The sequence below is a fragment of the Bos grunniens genome, chromosome 27, assembly GCF_055505025.1.
Source record: "Bos grunniens cultivar Pamir isolate PY7600 chromosome 27, Bosgru_T2T1.0, whole genome shotgun sequence".
Taxonomy (NCBI): Eukaryota; Metazoa; Chordata; class Mammalia; order Artiodactyla; family Bovidae; genus Bos; species Bos grunniens.
In genome coordinates, this window is record NC_141191.1 from 38,666,490 (window position 1) to 38,687,610 (window position 21,121).

At 47.0% G+C, this 21,121-nt stretch overlaps 1 protein-coding gene across 2 annotated transcripts; it reads left to right on the forward strand.

Moving 5' to 3' along the window:
- The first annotated feature begins 1,216 nt into the window (after positions 1–1,216).
- AP3M2 (adaptor related protein complex 3 subunit mu 2) lies at positions 1,217–20,281 on the forward strand. Of its 2 annotated transcripts, none has more exons than XM_086380439.1 (9): positions 1,217–1,340; positions 3,049–3,386; positions 7,857–8,028; positions 9,432–9,569; positions 13,998–14,083; positions 14,329–14,462; positions 16,302–16,509; positions 16,752–16,896; positions 18,236–20,281. In XM_086380439.1, exons 2-9 carry the CDS (start codon positions 3,114–3,116, stop codon positions 18,334–18,336), a joined length of 1,257 nt encoding a protein of 418 aa, XP_086236565.1. In that variant the 5' UTR covers positions 1,217–1,340; positions 3,049–3,113; the 3' UTR covers positions 18,337–20,281. The 2 variants fall into 2 exon arrangements, with proteins under 2 accessions (XP_086236565.1, XP_086236566.1); XM_086380440.1 differs by having other exon boundaries at positions 1,277–1,540.
- The last annotated feature ends 840 nt before the right edge of the window (positions 20,282–21,121 follow it).

Below are 21,121 nucleotides of genomic sequence, written 5' to 3' on the forward strand. Positions count from 1 at the left end.
GCAGCTCTGCACATGAAACATACACGCTGCTTAACGACTGTGTGGAACTGTATCTTGTGCGGCTTCCTAACTAGTAACCATTGCTAACACTTTTCTAATTGAATCCCCACAACTTACTGAGGTAGGTACTATTACTGTCTTTTTTTGAGAAGTAAGCAAGTTGAAGTTTGGAGAAGTTAAGCTACCTTCTCAAGGACATAGCTGATAAATGTTGGAGCAGGATTCAAACCCAGGCACTCTGGCACCAGAGGCCATAACCTAATAGGACTCCTCATCACACAGCCATTTTGAGTTGGGATTTTCTCTCCTGTTTAGTTCAAAATTAGCCAAATATCTGCCCTTAGCAAGTATTGCAAAGAACAACCCACGTCACCTTCAATAAACATTTATCATGGGCCCACGTCAGAAGTTGCCACTCAAAGTGAAAACCAAAGCAGCGGCAGGGCAACTCCCTCCTCGTTCAGATCACAACCATCATCACCACAGTTGACCATCTTATTGAATATATCCAATGTTCAGGCGCCACGGCAAACCCTTTCCACATCCCATCCCGCATAACAAGTAAGTTTTCGTTTAACTAAACTTGAATCTTTTGACTTCCATTGCATGCTTTTCTGGGGAAGTCAAACTTAAATCATCAGAGATCCAATGCAATTTGGAGAAAGAACTGCCCAACCCTCACATTTTCAGATCTGGGAACTGGGACTCTGAAAGGTGAAGGGCCTTGCCCAAGGTCGGGCAGGTGGCGGTTCAGCTAGGGCTGGAAGAGGCCTTCTGGATTCAGCTCCAGAGCTCTGGACACGGCGTTGCACAGCCAATCACATCTCCTTTACTCAAGGTACGTAAGTGAAAAGGCATCACGTTTCTTTTTAAACGCACTTGTTTAACGGAGACCAGTTATTGCTAGGTAGAGAGCAGTTATTGCTGCTCACGACTTATCATCTATGATATGCTGTTCCGTAAGTCGTGCCCTGGAAGTCACACTTTCTCCGCATCCTCTTCCTGGCGTATCCCGCGGTTACGCAGGTGGCTTCGCAGCGCTCTGGGGCCTTTTGTGACTGGGTGACCAGGTGGAGCCGGGCGGGCCGCAGGCGGTTCGCGACAGCCAATCAGGGCTCAGAGCCCCGGAGCGGCACCAATCAGAGGTTAACGGTGCGTGAGCCAGGGCCAATCGGGGGCTCGAGCCCGAGAACAGGGCGAGCGGCGGCCCGCGGTCAATCAGAGCGGAGGACGAGGCCCAATCGGCAGCCTTCAGACGTGGGTCGCGGGCGGGCTGGGGGCGCCCGGGGGCGGGGCCTGTCCGCGCGGCCGCAAGGTGGGCTCCGCGAAGAGCTAGCGGGGTAAGGAGCGCGGACCGCCCAGGTCGGGGTGGGGCTGGGCGCGTGGCGGGGGCGCGGGGTCACGGGATGCGGCCGGAGCGACCCTCGGAGCTGCGTGGTGCTGCGGGGAGATGCGAGGGGCCGCGTCCCGGACTGGGGTGGTGGCCACTCCGGCCGGAGGGGTCGGGGGAGGAGGAGACCGTGTTGCCGTGGAGACGCAGGTGCGCGGATGGGCGACCCTTCTCAGCCTTGGATCGTGCAGCCCGTGGACACCCGGGCTCCAAGCGGCCTCTATCCTCCCCTCGACCCGAGCAAAAATAACCCGCTTTGGCCAGCAGCCTATGCGCCCCCACAGCCTGGCTCCCCGCCGCCCCCTCCCTCCCGCCGGCCTGTCGCGGGCAGAGGGATTAAGCTCGCCCTGCGGCTCTTGGTTAACAGCAGGCCTTTGCAGTTTGACCACCTGGACCAGTTCGCCGAGTGGCCACAGCTGGGGTCCAGCGTGGCCGCCTCGTTCCGGTGACTGGCATTAGAGATGCCGCCGCCTGAGGGACCTGGGGGATCCCCCAGAGGGATTTTTTTTTTAAAGGCATCTAATATAGAGCTTTGTGCTTAACAAGGACTTAAGAGAATGGGGTCTGACCGAGTAAATAAAGACCACAGGACAGCTCCATTCCGTGATCAGCGCTGTCCAGTAGAAATAGGCAGGGACCCATATACTATGTAATTTTACATGTTCTACTAACCACATTAGAATGTTATAGCTTATATTTATGCAGTATATCCAAAATATCAATATTAAATAAATTTATAAGTTAATATTAGTAATTGATTTAATTAATTGATATTAAATTATTGGTAAACTGTCTGAAATTTAAAAAAATTCTTTTGTATTGAGTATAGCTAATTAACAATGTTGTGACAGTTTCAGGTGAACAGGGAAGGGTCTCAGCCATACATATACATGTTTCCATTCTCCCCCAAACTCCCCTCCCAACCGGGCTGCCACATAACATTGAGCAGAGTTCCGTGTACTATATAGTAGGTCCTTGTTGGTTATCCATTTTAAATATAGCAGTGTGTACAGTCTCCACCCCAGACTCCCTGTCCTTCCCCCAACCTGTTCCCGCCAACAACCCTAAGTTTATTGTCTTAAGTCGGTGAGTCAGTCTTTAAACACGATGCTTTTCCATATAAAGCCTTCAAAATCTGGTGTGTGTCTTCTCTTCACATCTCAGTTTGGACTAGCCACGTTTCAGATGCTCAATGGCCCCGTTTGGCCAATGGCTACCAAATGAGATGATGCAAACATAACCATTTCTTATATGTGAGTTGTTGCCACATATAGGGAACACCTCCGTGTTCTTTGAAGCCTTCTTGTATGCAAGGAGATGGTGCTGTGCAAGGAGGCAGCAGAAACATGAGGCAAGGTCTCTTTTTCTCCAGGAGCTCCTAGTCCACTTGAGAAAGTAGACACTCAAAAATTAAGTCGAATTTTAAATGAATATGATTCAGGCAGTATTAAAGATAACTGTACAGTGTATAATTAACTGACAGATGAGATGGCTGTTAATTACCCTTGGGGATCCTAGGGAGGGACACTTCTGGCTCCTGCAGTGGTGGAAGATTGAATCTAGTCTTAAAAGATGGGTAGGAAAGCTTGGGCTGCTGGACGGATGTGGAGGGGGCTTTGGTTGACTGCAGTTGACCACAGCTTCTCTTATGTTTTTAGGGCTGAGCATTTGCCGAGGCTTTCAGACTGAAAAAGACTCTCTTCGCTCACTGACAGTCTCCACCATGATTCACAGTCTTTTCTTGATCAACTCCTCTGGGGATATTTTCCTGGAGAAACACTGGAAGAGTGTGGTTAGCCGTTCCGTCTGTGATTACTTTTTCGAGGCACAAGAGCGAGCGACGGAGGCCGAGAACGTCCCTCCGGTTATCCCCACCCCGCACCACTATCTCTTAAGTGTTTACCGTCACAAGATCTTTTTTGTGGCTGTGATCCAGACGGAGGTGCCGCCTCTGTTTGTCATCGAGTTCCTCCACCGGGTGGTGGACACGTTTCAGGTGCGTGAATGTGAGGAGGTTCATCGTGGACCTTATGAAGTGTCTTTGTAGCTTTGTTTCCATGGTTTTCAGCCTCAGTTAAGGAACTAAAAGGGCTTCCTTGATAGCTCAGTTGGTAAAGAATCTGCCTGCAACACAGGAGGCCCCGGTTCGATTCTTGGGTCGGGAAGATCCCCTGGAGAAGGGATAGGCTACCCACTCCGGTATTCTTGGGCTTCCCTTGTGGCTCAGCTGGTAAAGAATCTGCCTGCAATGCAGGAGACCTGGGTTCAATCCCTGGGTTGGGAAGATCCCCTGGAGAAGGGAGAGGCTCCCCACTCCAGTATTCTGGCCTGGAGAATTCCATGGACTGTTTGGTCCATGGGGTTGCAAAGAGTCGCACATAACTGAGCAGCATTCACTTTAAGGAACTAAAAAAGAAATCACAACTCTGACAGTGCTCACTTCCTCTCCCATCTGATAAGATTCTTGTTTCTGTTTATTGAATGGGTTGTATCTTGAATGACAGACTATACAGTTTTGAACCTGTGGCCTGAGAAAGCCACTCTACTTAGTATGACTGTATGAAGTCATTTCAGTTCTAGAGACTGGAATTGTCCTACGTTTTGTTCACAAAGCTAAGGAGTTTCAGTTTTTTTAAAGGCTTTTGTCAGGTCGGTTTATTTCTCTCCCTTGGTTCTTATCTCATCATAACAAAGATTTGGAATGGCGGGTTAATTATAGCTCAAGCAGGCAGGATTTCTCAGCTCTTGTCTTGTCATAGCAAGGATTTGAAACAACAGACTAGTTTCAGCTCAGTGACAGCTCAAGAAGACAGAACTTTTATTAAAGCGACAGCAGAGATAGTATACTCCCGAGATGTGGGAACAGACCAACCCCAAAGGAGAGGCTCGATTTTTTTATTTTTATGGCAGACTTGATGTTAACCATTGTTAACAGCATTGCTTTGAGTTGCATCAAAAACTGATGTGTGTGGAAAGATATATTTTTTTAAACTAGAAGAACCTAAATAATGCTTGTTTCATTCTCCCTGGCAGGCTAATTTGGGAACCCACCCTTCAGCTTGAGTTTGTGCTCATCCACAGCATATGAGTACCAGAGACAGACCTTGTTGCAAGCTTAGGACTTCTGTAAAATTTAAGGGATACATTTTCCGAGATGTAGTTTTCACCTGGAGTTTTTCCTTCAGGAATAGATTTGGAGATCTTGGGGGCACAGGGGGCTGGTTGTACCAGGATGTCAGCACCTGCTATGGGACAGGGTTTCAGGTGGCCTAGACTCTGGATCCAGACAGTGGCATCCTCTCCCTAAAAGATTGCTCCACCTCTCATGGTTGTGGTTATCTGCATAACTCAATGATACATGAGAATCAAGGGTCCTCTGGTTTAACTTCTGTGTCATGTGAAGTCCGGAATTAGTCACATGAATACAGACATTGTGGGATTGGAGAGGAGAAGGAGGACCCAGACCTTCTGATACACATTAAAAAGCAAGTCAAAAAGAGTCCTTTCATTTGCTCTTATAAATATATGTCACATGTTTGGAACAGCTTTCATCTCCAAAGAATGAGCATATGTTTAAGTTTTCCCCCCACAGTCTTTCTGGTAGTACTCTTAGTGGCATATCAGCTCCTTCTCACGGTGAGAACCTGAGAATTATAAACCCCAGGATGTGGAAGAAGCAGAAGAACCCAGCAGTTATGATCTTCAGCTGCTCAAGCCTGGGCCTTGTTAGGATTTCCACACGGGATATTTCACCCCATTAACCGTCGCTCCGTATCTCCATAGTGACGTTATGTAACTTATTACAAGAGAGGAAGTGAAGAAAGTTGTTTAATCTACTTGGAACCACAGAGGAATCGGGGTAAACAGTGAAGTGGCTGCTTTAGAAGGCTGGGACTTCACAGCTTGCCAGTTTGGAAGAATTTGTTAGAAGTCTTTAAATGGACGCATCCTGATTTGAATGTCTTATGTGATGTGTGTTCTCTGGCTTCTGTTCTTTCTCTGGTGCTGGACTGTGACGGAGGAGCCCCTGCTGTGGAAGTGCACACACGTTGCTGTAGCACTGTCCCCTTCCAGCTGCTGATTAATAAAATCACATTCTCCCTGATTAGGAAAGCAAGGGAGGTGTTTTTAAAAATTTATTTTATTGATGTATAGTTGATTTGCAGTGTCATGTTAATTTCTGTTGTATAGCAAAGTGATTCAGTTTTATATATATATATGTATGTATATGTACATTTTCCATAGTTTTCCACTATGGTTTATCACAGAATATTGACTATATTATTAGTTCCCTGGGCTACAGTAGGGCCGTGTTGTTTATCCATTCTCCATATAGTAGTTTGTATCTGCTGATCCCAACCTCCCAATCCATCTCTCTCGCACCTCACCTCCCCCTTGGCAACCACAAGTCTGTTCTCTACGTCTGTGAATCTGTTTCTGCTTCGTAGATAAGTTCCTTTGTGCTGTATTTTAGATTCCACATATAAGTGATGGTTTAGTCACTAAGTTGTGTCCAACTCTTGCAACCTCATGGGCTGTAATCTGCCAGGCTCCTCTCTCCATGGGATTCTCCAGGCAAGAATACTGGAGCAGGTTGCGGTTTCCTTCTCCAATAGAAGTGATATACGGTATTTGTCTTTCTCTGACTGACTTATTTCACTTAGTATGATAAGGTCTGGGTCTATCCATGTGGCTGCAAATGGCCTTATTCTATTCTTTTTTATGCCCCAGTGGTATTCCATTGTATAGATGCACCACATCTTTATCCGGTCATCTGCTGATGGACACTTAGGTTGCTTCCATGTATCAGCCATTGTGGATAGTGCTGCTATAAACATAGGGGTGCGTGTATCTTTTTGAATTACAGTTCTGTTTGGGTATATGCCCAGGAATGGGATTGCTGGATCATATGGTAGTTCTATTTTTACTTTTTAAGGAACCTCCATACTGTTCTCTGTAGTGGCTATACCAATTTTGCATTCTCACTGACAATGTAGGAGGATTCCCTTTTCTCCAATGAGGAGTTTTATTTTTCAAAATGAAATCACTCATGAGAAGGAAATGTGTAGCTTTTTTTCCTCCTCCAATCTTCATTTTTTAAAGAAAAAATCTTTTTGTTTTAGAAACACGTTCCTGACTCCTAAGTGCTCTTGGATATTGGAATGTGTCTGAGGGTTGACATCATCCTGACGTAATTTAGGTCACCTCTGGAGTCTGTGTTCAGTTCTGGATGTCATCATTTGAGGAGACTATTAGAAAATTAGGAAAAATCCAAAGAAATGGCAAGAAAGTTAAACAATCTAGAGGCCTTACCGTAGCATGACCAGTAGCAGGACCAAACAGGGAGTTTGGCCCTGAGAATAAGAATTGAAGGCAAATGTTGTCCTGGCCCTCTGATCTCTGTGGGGCTGTTCTACAGCCTTGTTCTGTAAGGCATATCTAGGAAGCAGGTTTCAGTTTAGCCAAAGAAAGGACTTTCTAAGGATCAGCACTGCCCATGAATAGAATGGACTTTCTCAAAAGGGGTGCATTTCCCATCAATGGATGAATTCTTGAGGACTGTCTGACCATCTGAACGGCCCAGCAGCAGAAGCACGGACATTGTCAAGAAGGGCACGCCAGGTGCCTACAGGCCTTTCTCTCTGCATCATTTCATCATGGTGCATCACAGTTTACATGGCGCTTTATAGTTTACAAAGCACTTTCATACATGTTCTCATTTAATCCGTCATGCTTAGTTCTTACAACCCTGTGCGTCCATGCATGGTATTATCCAGATTATACTATTAGAGACATCGAGACCTAATTAGTTACCGTGAATTAATCTAGTAGGTGACAATTAAGATTATTACCCAGGCCTTCTGATTTGGAATTCAGTGCTTTCCCCACAACCCACATAATTTAGTGTCTAAGTTTAGCCTTTCTTAATAAAGGGACAAAGTGTTATTAGAATCCTAGCATCTTAGAAAAAGGATGATCCAAAGAGATTTTCTGGTGTGCTAGCTCACACCCCTCATTTCATTTCTCTCAGTTCTTTTTTGCTCCATGAATGTTGAGGAATAGCACAACAGTAAGAGTTAAAAATTTGGGGGTCCAGGATATATTGTATCAGATATTATTATTTCACATAGTTCATTCAAATTCATGTTCAAAACCACGTAATAGTCTAGACTCAGTTTTGTATTCTTCATATTAGTTGAAGAAACTAACCCAAAGGGATTAAATGACTCACTTTAGTATATGAAAGAAGTTATTAATGATACTTGCGTTATAATCTAGTCTAGTTTTTTTTCCACCAAACTGGGCTGCCTAAGAGAACCAGGGTTATGCTTCATCCCCTTATTGTAGAAGAAGGTCCCAGAAACGCTGCGTGAACACAGGTGGACATTACTTGATAATCTCTGGGCGCGTTCCTTCACCATCACAGTCTCTTGAGTGATAAATGTATGTATTGTGTCTTCATCAGGATTATTTTGGAGTCTGTTCGGAGCCAGTGATAAAAGACAATGTGGTTGTGGTTTACGAGGTGCTGGAAGAGATGCTGGACAATGGGTTTCCACTGGCTACCGAGTCGAACATCCTCAAAGAACTGATAAAGCCGCCCACCATCCTTCGAACCGTTGTCAACACCATCACAGGTACGGAGGGGCCCCGCGGGAGGCGGCCGCCATCCTGCGTGTGGCTTAGTCCTCTGCTGTGCCTTGTTTTGAGTGCTTGTTTTGGGGATCTCAAATGTCCAGGTGCTTTCATTTCGTTCTTTGTAGTCTTTAGTATAACCTGAAATAAAACTTGTGTGTGTGTAGAAAATATTCTGATTTCAATGACAGAATAAACTGTTCTCCTTTTAAAAGGAATTTTCCCTGGGCTTCTATTATGGTCCAGTGGTTTTAAATGTGCCTTGCAATGCAAGGGACACCGGTTAGACCCCTGGTCTGGGAAGATTCCACGTGCCACCGAACAACTAAGACCATGCACCAGTACTGCTGTGCCTGCGTGCCTAGAGCCTGCGTGCCCTAGAACCTGCGTGGCCTAGAGCCTGCGTGCCCTAGAACCTGCGTGCCTAGAGCCTGCGTGGCCTAGAGCCTGCGTGGCCTAGAGCCTGCGTGCCTAGAGCCTGCGTGGCCTAGAGCCTGCGTGGCCTAGAGCCTGCGTGCCTAGAGCCTGCGTGGCCTAGAGCCTGCGTGGCCTAGAGCCTGCGTGCCTAGAGCCTGCGTGCCTAGAGCCTGCGTGGCCTAGAGCCTGCGTGCCTAGAGCCTGCGTGCCTAGAGCCTGCGTGGCCTAGAGCCTGCGTGCCTAGAGCCTGCGTGGCCTAGAGCCTGCGTGGCCTAGAGCCTGCGTGCCTAGAGCCTGCGTGGCCTAGAGCCTGCGTGGCCTAGAGCCTGTGCTCTGCAACAGAAGCCATTGCAGTGAGAAGCCCACGCGCGGCAAGGAAGGCCCAGCACAGCTGAAAAATAAAATAACCGAATCTTTAATAATCATCAGGTTTCGTCCTGATTATAGAAGCAGCACATGATTATTGTAGAAGGTCAGAAATACAGAAAAGCACAGAGAACATGAAATAAGCTCATAATCACTTTTAACATACAGTGTATATATGTATTTTTATCTTCTTTAGTGAGATGGATAATGTATGGACAGGTGGAATTTTTTAAAACAAGTTAGAATACGGTTTTTACCCATGAAATTTTTATATCAATATGTGGATTACCATCCCTACTGAAACCCAATGCATTATTTAAGCTGCAAGCCATTGGGGAATTTGAGAGACCGAGTTCAGGTTACTTTCAAAACCAAAATAATATGCTATCTGTTTCTCAGGTAACTTTTTTACCTGTATTCTTCCTGAGGAGGCACACCAACTGGGGACAAGTGTTTTAAATGGACTAGTTTACCAAGATGGAATTTGGGAAAACTATAATCTTTATTTTGGAAAACTTCTTCAAGTAAGCATGTAAATAGTGGATGCATAGGAACTTTTAGGGATGTTCTCTCTGGTTATTAGGTGATTGGTTTCATCTAATTACAATATTCATTGTCTCAGGAAGCACCAACGTGGGCGACCAGCTGCCCACTGGGCAGCTGTCCGTGGTACCTTGGCGACGAACGGGGGTGAAATACACCAACAATGAGGCCTATTTTGATGTGATTGAAGAGATTGATGCCATCATTGACAAATCAGGTGGGTGCTTGCAGCCTGTTTACAGAACTGTGAAAATAGAGGCCCCCTTCAGACAGTGCTCGCTCATTATCAGAATTGTCCCCCATTTAAGGCCATTTATTTAACTTAGAGTCTACTTTGTGTCAAGCATTGTGTATTAGAACTGGACTGAAATGTCATGATATAGATGATGTGATCGTACATGTAGGAACTCTAAAGACTCCAGCCTAACACTGTGAGAACTAATAAATGTAATATAGTTGCAGGATACAAAATCAGTATGTTTCTGTACACAAACTTGCACAGCGTTTTGTACACTGACCTTGTACGGTGATGTTTCTGTACACAAACAACAAACTATCCAAAAAGGGAACTGAGAAAACAATCCCATTTACAGTAGCAACAAAAAGAATAAAATACTTAGGAATAAACTGAACCAAAGAAACTTACACCCTGAAAATTACAAGCGTTGATGGAGGAAATAAAGAGCAAATAAATGGGAAGATGCTATATTTTCATGGATTGGGAGAATCGGTGTTGTTAAAATGTTTGAAATATCCAAAGACATCCTCATCAGAATCCCAAATGCTATCCACATTAGTCTCTCAATGGTATTCTTTATAGAAATAGAAAAAACAAAACTCGTATGGAACCACAAAAACCTCAAATCGCCAAAGCAGTCTTGAGCAAGAATAAACCTGGAGACTTCACAATTCTAGATTTCAAAATATATTATAAAATTATGGTAATCAGAACTGTAAGGTGGACTTCCTAGTGGTCCAGCAGTTAAGAATCCACCTGCCAATGCAGGGGACACGGGTTCAGTCTTTAGTCCCGGAAGGTCCCACTTGCTGAGGGGAGCTAAGCCCTCAAGCCACAACTACTGAGCCCCGGTGCCACAAGTACTGAAGCCTGCGTGCCTGGAGCCTGCGCTGCACAACAGGAGAAGCCGCTGTATGAGAAGCCCATGCACCGTAACTGGAGAGAAGCCTCTGCTCGCCACAACTGGAGAAAGCCTGCATGCAGCAGTGAAGACCCAGTGCAGCCAAAACTAAAAACAAATATTAAACAACTGTACGGTAAGGTCATAAAAATAGACATATACACCAGTGAAGCAGAATAGAAGGCTCAGCAATAAATCTGTCAACTGGTCTTCAACAAGCATGCCAAGAACATGCGATGGGGAAAGGCTAGTCTCTGCAGGGGGTGGTGTTGGAAAAACTGGATGTTCACGTGTAGAAGAATAAAATCACCCTTAATCTCACACCACACACAAAATCCAACTCACAACATTTTAAGGACCTAAATGTAAGACCTGGAAACCATAAACCTACTAGTAGAAAACAGGAACAGAGCTTCTTGACACTGGTCTGGGCAGTGGTTTTTTTTTTTTTTTCAAGATATGATACCAAAGCAAAGGCTTCAAAAGGAAAATTAGACCAATAGGATTGTATCAAAATAAAAGCCTCCATACAAGAAAGGAACCAGTCAGAGGAAAAAGACAGCCTGCAAATGAGAGGAAATGTATGCAAACCATATATCTGATAAGAGGTTGATATCCAAAATATGTGAGAAACTTATACAATTCAATAGCAAAAAAAAAAAAAACAGCCAGATAATCTGACTAAAAAAGTGGGCATAGGATCTGAAAGCAGCACTAGTGGTAAAGAGCCTGCCTGCCAATGCAGGAGAGACTTGAGAGATGTGGGCTCAGTCCCTGGGTTGGGTAAAGAGTCTGCCTGCCACTGCAGGAGAGACTTGAGAGATGTGGGCTCAGTCCCTGGGTTGGGAAGACCCCCTGGAGAAGGACGTGGCCACCCACTCCAGTGTTCTTGCCTGGAGAATCCCCATGGACAGAGGAGCCTGGTGGGCTACAGTCCTTGGGGTCACAAAGAGTTGGACACAAGTGAAGTGACTTGGCAGAGGATCCGAAGAGACATACTTCAGAAAAGCCGTACGAATGGCCAGCAGGTAAATGAAAAGGTGCTCAGTGTCATCCGGGAAAAGCAAGTCAGAACCACAGTGAGGTATCACTCGCACCTCATATCAAGAAGACAAAAGATGCAGCAGGCGTTGGCAATGATGTGGAGAAAGGGGAACCCTTTGCACTTGCTGGGGGAAATGTAAGTTGGTGCAGCCGCTGTGGAAGCAGTACGGAGGCGCCTCAAGAAACTGAAACTCCCTAATGATCCAGCAGTCCCACTCCTGGGTCTAGATCCAAAGGAAATGGAGTTACCATTTCAAAGAGGCGTCCGCACCCCTGTGTTCACAGCGGCATTGGTGGCAGCAGCCAAGATGTGGGAACAAACCAAGTGTCTGTTGATGGCTGATGGATAAAGAAGACGTGGGGCAGACACCCTCACACACAGGAACGTTACTCGGCCATATGAAGAAGTAAATCCTGCCATCCGTGAAAACACCGGTGAACCTAGGGGATGTGATGCTGGGTGAAGGAAGCCGGACACAGAAGGACAAACGTGGCATGACTGCACATAGAAAAACCTGATATGGACCAGTGCCGGGCTCCCCTTATATGTGGAGTCTGCAGCAGTCAGGTCCGCAGAAGCAGAGTAGAAGGTGGTTACCAGGAGTGGGGAGGATGGGAATGGGGAGAGGTTGGTGAAAGGTGCCAAGCTTCAGTTCTGCACGATGAAGAAGTTGTGGAGATTCACCACGCAGCACGGGGACTACCGCAGTCTACTTTCTTTTCCATGTTATTGAGTGTAATTGAGAAACGTGTAAGGTATTTGGAATGTTCATTATGGTGATTTGATCTACATGTAGGTTGTGAAAGGATTCCCCCCCACCCCAGCTAGTTAAATTATCACATGTGTCACCTCACAAGTATATTGTCTACTTGAAATTTACTAAAAGGGAAAATTTTAAGGGCTCTCACCACAAAATCCCAACTAACCGTGTGAGGTAATGGACGTGTTGGTCAGCTTCATCATGGTGATCACTTCACAGGGTGTGTGTGTATTAACACACAGCTTTTATTTGTTGACTATACCTCAACAATGCTGAAGAAAAGCCTTGGGAAAACATGACGTAGAGCTGTGCTGGGCTCACATTTTCAATGGTTTTTATCCTCTCAAGTGAAAAAGTAACAAACTGAACTCTTGTTGATGAGATGTCCTTTTGGAAGTATTTGACTCTCAGTTGTCGGCGCAGACCTGAAGTTTAATCACTAAAATTCAGAGAGTCGTAGTCTCTTCTATCCATTCAGAGAGGTTAACACGACTACGAGTCCTTAGAGTGAGGAAATTTATATAAAGTTCTCTTCGCATGAGCGAACTCATTTATCCAGCAAGTGCTTACGGAGAATCCATGGTGCTGTAGCTGAGCACCAGGCGGTGGGTGTGTGATGGTGATGAAGACGGGGCCTGTGGCTGCAGGAAGCTTCCTGAAAGTCTAGTGAGGGGGCGAGAAAGGGGAAAAGAGAGGTCCCCTCCCACCCAGACCTAAGTATAAAGCTCAGGCATGCTTCATCAGTAGAATGAGTAGGAGTTAGTACAGGCTTCACGGATCTGGGAGCAAAGCAGGTGCAAACACTCTTAAGAAGAGTGAAACATTGTTGGGAAATTACATAGCTCAGGATGACTGGACTGAGACGCATAAAGAAAGAAAAGTAACTGATGAGGCTTTAAAACCAAGTAGGCACAGCAGCTTTTTGTATTATCCCCAAACTGGAAAGGTCCCAAATGTCCATCAGCAATAGAAAAGATGAACAAGTTTCAGTGTGATCATACCAGGAGAAGGAGAAGAGCAGGAAAACCAGGAAATAGGAGGGGTTAGGAGAAAGGAACACTTGAAAGAAAGAAGTGGTCACAGGAGGCTGCAGGAGAGAGAGCCTGTGAACTGAAGACCAACGTGTCAGTTCCATTTGACATCAGAGCTCCTTGGGGGCCTGTGAAGTGAATATACCGTCCATGGAATTCTCCAGGCCAGAATACCAGAGTGGGGCGCCTTTCCCTCCTCCAGGGGATCTTCTCAACCCAGGGATCGAACCCAGACCTCCCATGTTGCAGGCGGATTCCTTACCAGCCGAGCCACAAGGGAAGTCCTTGGTGCCTGCAGGGAGAGCAGTCCCTGATGTGAATTCAGTGTTCCGAACCATTGGTCAAGATAGCGATGTTGTGTGTGATTCTGGCACTAGATTGAGAGCTCCTCCAGGCTAACAGTCTCACCAGTCTTTATCCCTGCTGCTTCATCAGAGTGTCTTGTGCTTGCTGTGCAGTTGATAAAGGTTTGCGAGGACAGGTGGATTGGGTAGATGATTCGGATGGATGGATGGACAGAAGGAAGGAATGAAGAACAGGGGAGGGGAGGAGGAAGGAAGGAAGGAAATGGGATGGGAGAGGAAGAGAACGCTAAGGAGGGAGGAAGGAGTCAAGTTCGTTGGGAAGGACAGAAAGGGTCTCACCTTCTTCCTGTCTCATCCCGTCTCAGGGTCCACCATCACGGCCGAGATCCAGGGGGTGATCGACGCCTGCGTCAAGCTGACCGGCATGCCCGACCTGACACTTTCCTTCATGGTAAAATCCTGGGCCGGAGATCTAATCCTTGGGACATTAGATGCTTCTGGAAAGACAGAGCGGCAGGAGGGGATGGAACTGGAAGGGATGGTCAGGGCCAGCCACAAAGCTCACAGGCGGCCTCGAATGTCCCTGAGTCACAACAGAATGTGTGCGTGTGTTTTCATGAAAGCAGCACCTAAGTTACTTTCCTGAAAGACGCGTGGTTCTAACTCCCACCTGTGGCTGTTGCTTGATGTTACCAGAACCCCAGGCTGCTGGACGATGTCAGCTTCCACCCCTGCGTCCGCTTCAAGCGCTGGGAGTCCGAGCGCATCCTCTCCTTCATCCCCCCAGACGGCAACTTCCGCCTGCTGTCCTACCACGTCAGCGCGCAGAAGTAAGCAGCTCACGAACCTGAGGGCAGAGTGTGTGCGTGTGCGTGTGCACGTGTGTGTGTTTGGAAACAGTATCCGCAGCGATGAAGAACTCAGGCTCTGAAGTTACCTAGTAACTAATCAGGTAACCGCGGGTGAGTTGTTTCTCCTTTCCAGTGCCTGTTTTCTTTATCTAGGAAAGCTGAAGTAGTGAAAGTAACATGTAATGAAGTAAGGGGCTTCCCTGGTGGCTCAGTGGGCAAGAATCTACCTGCCAATGCAGGAGACGCAGGTTCAATCCATGGGTCCGGAAGATCCCCCTGGAGAAGGAAATGGCCACCACTCCAGCATTCTTGCCTGGGAAATCCCATGGACAGAGCAGCCTGGCAGGCTACAGCCCACGGGGTCACAAAAGAGTCGGACACGACTGAGCGACTAAACATCAACAGTAAAGTAATAAGTAACTTGAAAATAATAAAGGTGCCTTGTTATGAGGATTAAATAAGAAACTCTAAATAGTGGCTTCCGCACAAAATAAGTGCTCATTACGTTTGCTGCTGTTAGTTTTGTTGTTATTGTGTGCCTAAACAGGAATGTTTTTCCCTCAGATTGGAATCTGAGAACACCTGTATTTCAGTCCCTTTTACCCCAAAAAAGTAGTGAGTGGTACTCTGAAGAACCATACAATTCAGTGACTTTGGGTCTTGAACATTCTCTTTACTATGGACTCTGAGTTCTTTTGGGGGAAGGCATAGAGTAGATGTGGAGAAGGCAATGGCACCTCACTCCAGCACTCTTGCCTGGAAAATCCCGGGGACAGAGGAGCCTGGAAGGCTGCAGTCCATGGGGTCGCTAAGAGTTGGACACGACTGAGTGACTTCACTTTCACTTTTCACTTTCATGCATAGGAGAAGGAAATGGCAACCCACTCCAATGTTCTTGCCTGGAGAATCCCAGGGACAGGGAGCCTGGTGGGCTGCCATCTATGGGGTCGCACAGAGTCGGACACGACTGAAGTGACTTAGCAGCAGCAGCAGCATAGAGTAGATGTGTAGATTGAAGAGAGCCTTGGACCTCTCGGCCACTGAGGCCTTCCTGTGGGATTCGGAATAAATAATTTGGGGAAATATCTGAGTGCTTGAGAGCGGAAGCTCTAAAATCAGACTGCCCGTACTTAAGCCCCACCTGCAGTACTGATGATACATGACCTTGGCAAGTTATTGAATGGTTAACCTCGGTTAAGTATAAGGACATCAGTATTAATGACATCAGGACAGAAGCAATGCCTGCCTCATACTTATGGGGAGGATTAAATGAGTAATCGAGGGAAAACCTGTAGGGTCATGCTGGCCTCAGGAAGTAGTGCTCCACAGATGCCAAGGATGGTTACAACTGTAGTATCAGCCTGCAGTTTCTCTGTCAGATCATGCTGACCCCATCCCTTAGGAGTTTTTGTAAGGATCAAAGTCAAGTTAAAAGCACTCTCACGAATTTGTAAAAGCCCCATGAGGTATGAATGTTACTCTCCCAAGTGCAAATAATTGTCGGTCACGTGCAAAACGTTAAAACACGGAAATGTGATTTCTGTTTGCCATGCCTTTTCCTCAGAGTCCACCGAGTCTGCTCTTTGGTTTTGTTGATTTCATTCTGAGTCGTTAGAAGAGTTAGTTGACTTACTAATCAACATCTTAGATTTACAGAAAGAAAACGATCAAAGCCGTCTAGAGGGTTTTTCTCTGCATACTCTGTAAAACAAGGACGGAGGTGAGGGAGGGAAAGCTGCCAACAGAACAGAAAAGGGAAAAGTGGCCGTTTTTCCGGTACGTTGACGATGTGGGCTTTTTGTCTCCTCTCTTTTCCAGCCTGGTGGCGATTCCAGTGTACGTTAAACATAACATCAGCTTCCGGGACAGTAGCTCACTCGGCCGCTTTGAAATAACGGTGGGGCCTAAGCAGACCATGGGGAAGACCATAGAGGGGGTGACCGTCACCAGCCAGATGCCCAGAGGCGTCCTGAACATGAGCCTCACGCCGTCTCAGGGGACACACACGTTTGACCCAGTCACCAAGGTAGGAGGATACACAGGAGGTTCGAGATGCCCGTGTTTGAAATAGCAGGAGCTCTGCAGCACCCCTTTCTGTCTTGTGGAAAGGCGAGCTTGACGAAAGGGACGTGGTTGAGGACACCGAGATAATTCACAGTAACAAGGAGCATTCTCTGGGGAACCCCCAGGAGGTCATAGGAACACAGGGAGCTCAGGCGTCTCGGGTGTAGTTGCCACCAAAACTTCCTCTTTTCTCTCTCTTTGGAGATGCTGTCTTGGGATGTAGGGAAAATAAATCCCCAGAAGCTCCCAAGTTTGAAGGGAACCATGAGTCTCCAGGCCGGAGCTTCCAAACCGGATGAGAACCCCACGATCAACCTGCAGTTTAAGATCCAGCAACTGGCCATTTCTGGTGAGTGACGCCCAGCTCAGGGTTGGGGGTGGGTGGGGGCCCAAGGTGGTGATGTCACAAAGTCCCCCCGGCTGCTCCCTGTCCACAGAGTTGGGTTTTGTTAGCTGATATGTGATCTTTAGTCAGATCTTTCCCAGCCCATTTCTGGAGGAAGTCTGTGACCCTCCCTCCGTACTGGAGATGGCAGTGCTCGTGAGCCTGTTGTTGAGTCACCCTGGGGGCGCTGGCTGGGCCACCCCGGGTCTTCAGCACGGGGATGTGTCTGCAATCTCAGCTGGTGAATGAAGAGAATTCCCCACCTTTCCCCCAATTTCAGAAGATTTCACGTGTGCTGTGATCACGTGGGACGCTTGCTGACCTGAGTTATCAACTATAGTTTACACCCCACCACCCAGGGTGATATCAAGACTTGTTACCTCTCTGCAGGTGTCTACTACGTGCCGGGCACTAACTTAAGCTCTTTTCATCTATTTTCTTATTTAATTCTTAGAATGACCCTTTCAGATGGATAGGAGATGACTTCAGCTTTATATGAAGCTCTTGTTTTGTTTACCAATGGATCACATCTAGTTTAAATGATTAGAATTCCTTTAAACGATAAGCTCTTTTCATCTTAAAATGCTTAATAAACTTTAAAGCTCTGAATAGTATAAAATGTTCTTTTCTTAGTCCAGTGAGAATATTTAAGAAGCACTGAAGAATTAATTCATCACTTTTCATCATTAGTTTATTCATTCAGTTATACTTTTATTTGATCATGAATTTCTTAATTTTGTTGTTATGAATTCATATGTTCAACCCCATAACTTTGAGAAAAATCTGGAGTGGTCTTATTTTTTCTTACCCTCGTTTCAGCCTGCATATAACTTTCTGCCCTTTGCACCACAGGGACAGATCTCATTGGCTGGCTTTTTATTGGCGCAGGTTTTTATTTTCAGCCTATGTTCCAGGGGTGAAGAATCTGTCAGCTGTGTTCAAGTGACATAATTAAGTGTAGGTTCCCAGGTAGCGGAATGGTAAAGAATTGGCCTGCAATACAGGAGATGCAGGAGACTCGGGTTCGATCCCGGGGTTGGAAAGATCTCTTGGAGAAGGAAATGGAAACCCACTCCAGTATTCTTGCCTGGAGAATCCCATGGAGAGAGGAGCCTGGCGGGCTATGGTCCAAAGGATCCGTAACATCCCAAAGAGCTGGACACAACTGAGTGACTGAACACACACACATTTTCCGGAACACGGTTACAACTTTCTCCAGCCCTCGAAGCTCTTTGAGTTGACGTGAATTAACCAGTTATGCTATCTGCTTCTTTGGAATAACGCTCACCTTCCTTCCTTGCAGGCCTCAAAGTGAATCGTCTGGATATGTATGGAGAGAAGTACAAACCCTTCAAGGGCATAAAGTACATGACCAAAGCTGGGAAGTTCCAAGTTCGAACCTGAAGCGAGAATTTCGCAAAGCAGACGGTCCCGAACACTTTTTCATTTCTTAACCTGTCTAGAAGTAAAACCCATCAGCCTGGCTCGTAGGTCCGTGACCCCTCTGGACCCACTGGCTCCCGTTTTCCTTAGCCTTCAGCACCGTGGAGCGAATCCAGGGAGACAGGGTCGCCGGGGGGCCGGGGCAGGACCCACCCACCAGCATCTCCAACCCAGTTCTCAGAGCAGAGGCAGCTGGAGGCACCTGACTGCGTGTTGAACTGTTTGTAACTTTGTAACGGGGTTACCCCAGGAAAAGACCAGCGTTTGTTACTTGTTCCGCTGTAATTTTCTTCAGCCAAGGGAAGACTTCTTTGTTTTTGTTTTTTAACCCCAGGGGGAAAAAGAATTAGAGCGGCACTTGGAAGGAAGCGAATGTTAGTAGAGGAAGGCAGGGGGAAGGCATGGAGTGTGTGCACCCCCATTAAAGTGAAGAGAGAGGGGCACCCATCTCCACCCCCAGGAGGGGCTGGGAGGAACGGAGTGGAGTGAGTTTCCTTCTGAGCCCTCTGTTTGTATACAAGCATAAAGATCTGTACTTCTAGAAGCAAACTGGAAGCTTCTTAAATAGGAGCCCCCTGCTGACATGGAAGCCCCAGCAGGATGAGACTTTTCCCTCAGAGGCTGGGACGCCGCTCCCACCAGCTTGCAGAGCCGCCCTCTCCGGTGAGACGGTGCCCCGCCCGCTCCCTGGGGGGCGGTGGTCTCAAATACCTCTTTCCTTGACCCACCCCTCGCCAAACAGCTCCACTCCTTCACAGAATGGCTGCTCCCGTCGGCCCCAGGGCAGGCTGTGTGTCCTCGTCCATGTCGGTCGGGGGCTCCCTGGGGGCTGGAGCCTGACCTTCCTGTCGGCACGCTTTCCCGCAGTCACTCTCAGCCAGACGCTGACAGGAGCGGCCAGTCCTGGGGGCAGGTCCAGTAACGGCATTTCCTCAGAGTGTCTTCTGTTCTGCACCCCCCCTGTATAATCTATTTATTAGCAATATGTTGACCAGTCCATGTTTGTTTTTAAGACCCGCCCCCCCTCCCCAGATCCCTTCAGTCCTTGAATAAAACCGATGTTGTAGGAAGATGGGTCCTGTTGCGCCTGTGCGGCCCGGTTCAGGAAACACGGCCCTGAAGGTGGTCTGCAGGCCTCCGCAGCCGGAAGCTTTCCATTCAGCTCAGTGTGCCCATCACCCATTCCGATATTTATAGATCAGACAGGTATTTTAAAATTATAGTTTATGATGCGATATTGTACTCTGCTCTGTGCATGGAGAGAAATGAAGACTTTGTGCTCTCCAACCCTACAATTTTTCTCTAATGCCCTGTTTCCAAGTACTTAGGTAGTGGTTTTTATTTTTTTTTTCCTATAGTTTTCTCTTCCTACTTCCTGGATTTGTTTTTTTACTGCAGAATAATGCTGCTTTGTGGTTTTGCTCTGGGGTCTGTTGTGCTGTGTCTCATAGCCCATCACTCCAAAATTTGTCCTGGATCCAAGATCCCATTCCTGCGCCTGCCATGGTAGGGAAACGTCTCTGCCTGTACGTTCCAGAACAACGGAAGTACTACTCCTGAGTGCTCTGGAGGATTTCAGGGTTTCCTCGGTCACAGGAGACAACCCATCTTGGTCCCTGAATACCCTTAGGTTTATAAGTCTAGCTGTCTTATTCCCTCCAGGGCAGCTCATCCTAATTTCAAGGGAAGAATTTAAGAAGTAAAGTACTGGGGCTGTGAGGCCCGCAGACCATAGCAGGGGAGCACCCCGCACCGAGCTGCAGACCCTGGGATACCCCCTCACCCCGGTGGTGTGTCAGCATAGGTGGTACCGGGTGCCCCCAGCAAGCCACTCGGTTCCACACTTGTTTAACATGCAGAAGCATCTTCTCTGTTTAAATCTTAATAAAGTTGCGTGTTGCCAGTCCTTCATGTCCTGAGTGTCTTACTAGGACCATGGGTGATGCTCTGCACACATGCCCAGCGGAAGCAGGAAGAAAGAGGAATTCAGGGGATCTCACTGCATCTGCACTTTCCAACCAGCAGACCGAAGCTGTATATATGGTTTGGGTATGTCATCTTGCAGGTCGTGAGAACAAAGGTCCAGATCAATCAAATTATGTTCCCCAGGGTACAGAAGACGAAACCACTGAAGCTGCTGGTGTCTCTTCTAGCGCTTTCCCTGCCCTGGCCTCTCGTGCTTCTTAGGTTGATTAATTCGGACGTGAAGCCAGGTGCAGGGGTCCTGGTTATCCTGATTGCAGTGAAGACTTCCCGGAGTCTCCTGGGATGTGTAGACGAGGGTCCTCTCATGGCCGGGGGACACTAAGACAAGGACTTCTCTCTGCCTTCCGACCACAAGTTATTGCTACCCCATCCTGTCTGTTTCATTGACTCATCTCCCTGCCTTGGGTCTGGCTGTTTCCTTAGCCTCACAGTGTGACCAGCAAGGTTCATAACACTTGTACTTTCCTCTGTGGCCGGTAGGTGGTGACTCAGTGCCAACATTAATTTTTTCTCTTTAATTGTTAGAAAAAAAATTTTTTTTGAAGGAAACTGAAACTCTTTAAATTTTGCCTCAAGACCCCAAGTTTGTGAGTCTTTGACTTTGGAGGTTAGGTGTGGAACCAAAGTTTATGATCCTCTTTCGACAACCTGACCTAAGATGGGAGCTCCAGGAGAATGGTAGTTTCCATCATTTGAGTTTCTCTAGGTCTTTACCCATTAAAGCTGTTTGCATGATTCTATGAGGATCTTTTTTGTTCTT

Bases quoted from the DNA above. Each gene is read 5' to 3' on its own strand.
- AP3M2 (XM_086380439.1), top strand. From the start codon at position 3,114: ATGATTCACAGTCTTTTCTTGATCAACTCCTCTGGGGATATTTTCCTG. The intron at 3,387-7,856 runs GTGCGTGAATGT...TGTCTTCATCAG, and splicing joins GGGTGGTGGACACGTTTCAG to GATTATTTTGGAGTCTGTTC. The intron at 16,897-18,235 runs GTGAGTGACGCC...CCTTCCTTGCAG, and splicing joins CCAGCAACTGGCCATTTCTG to GCCTCAAAGTGAATCGTCTG.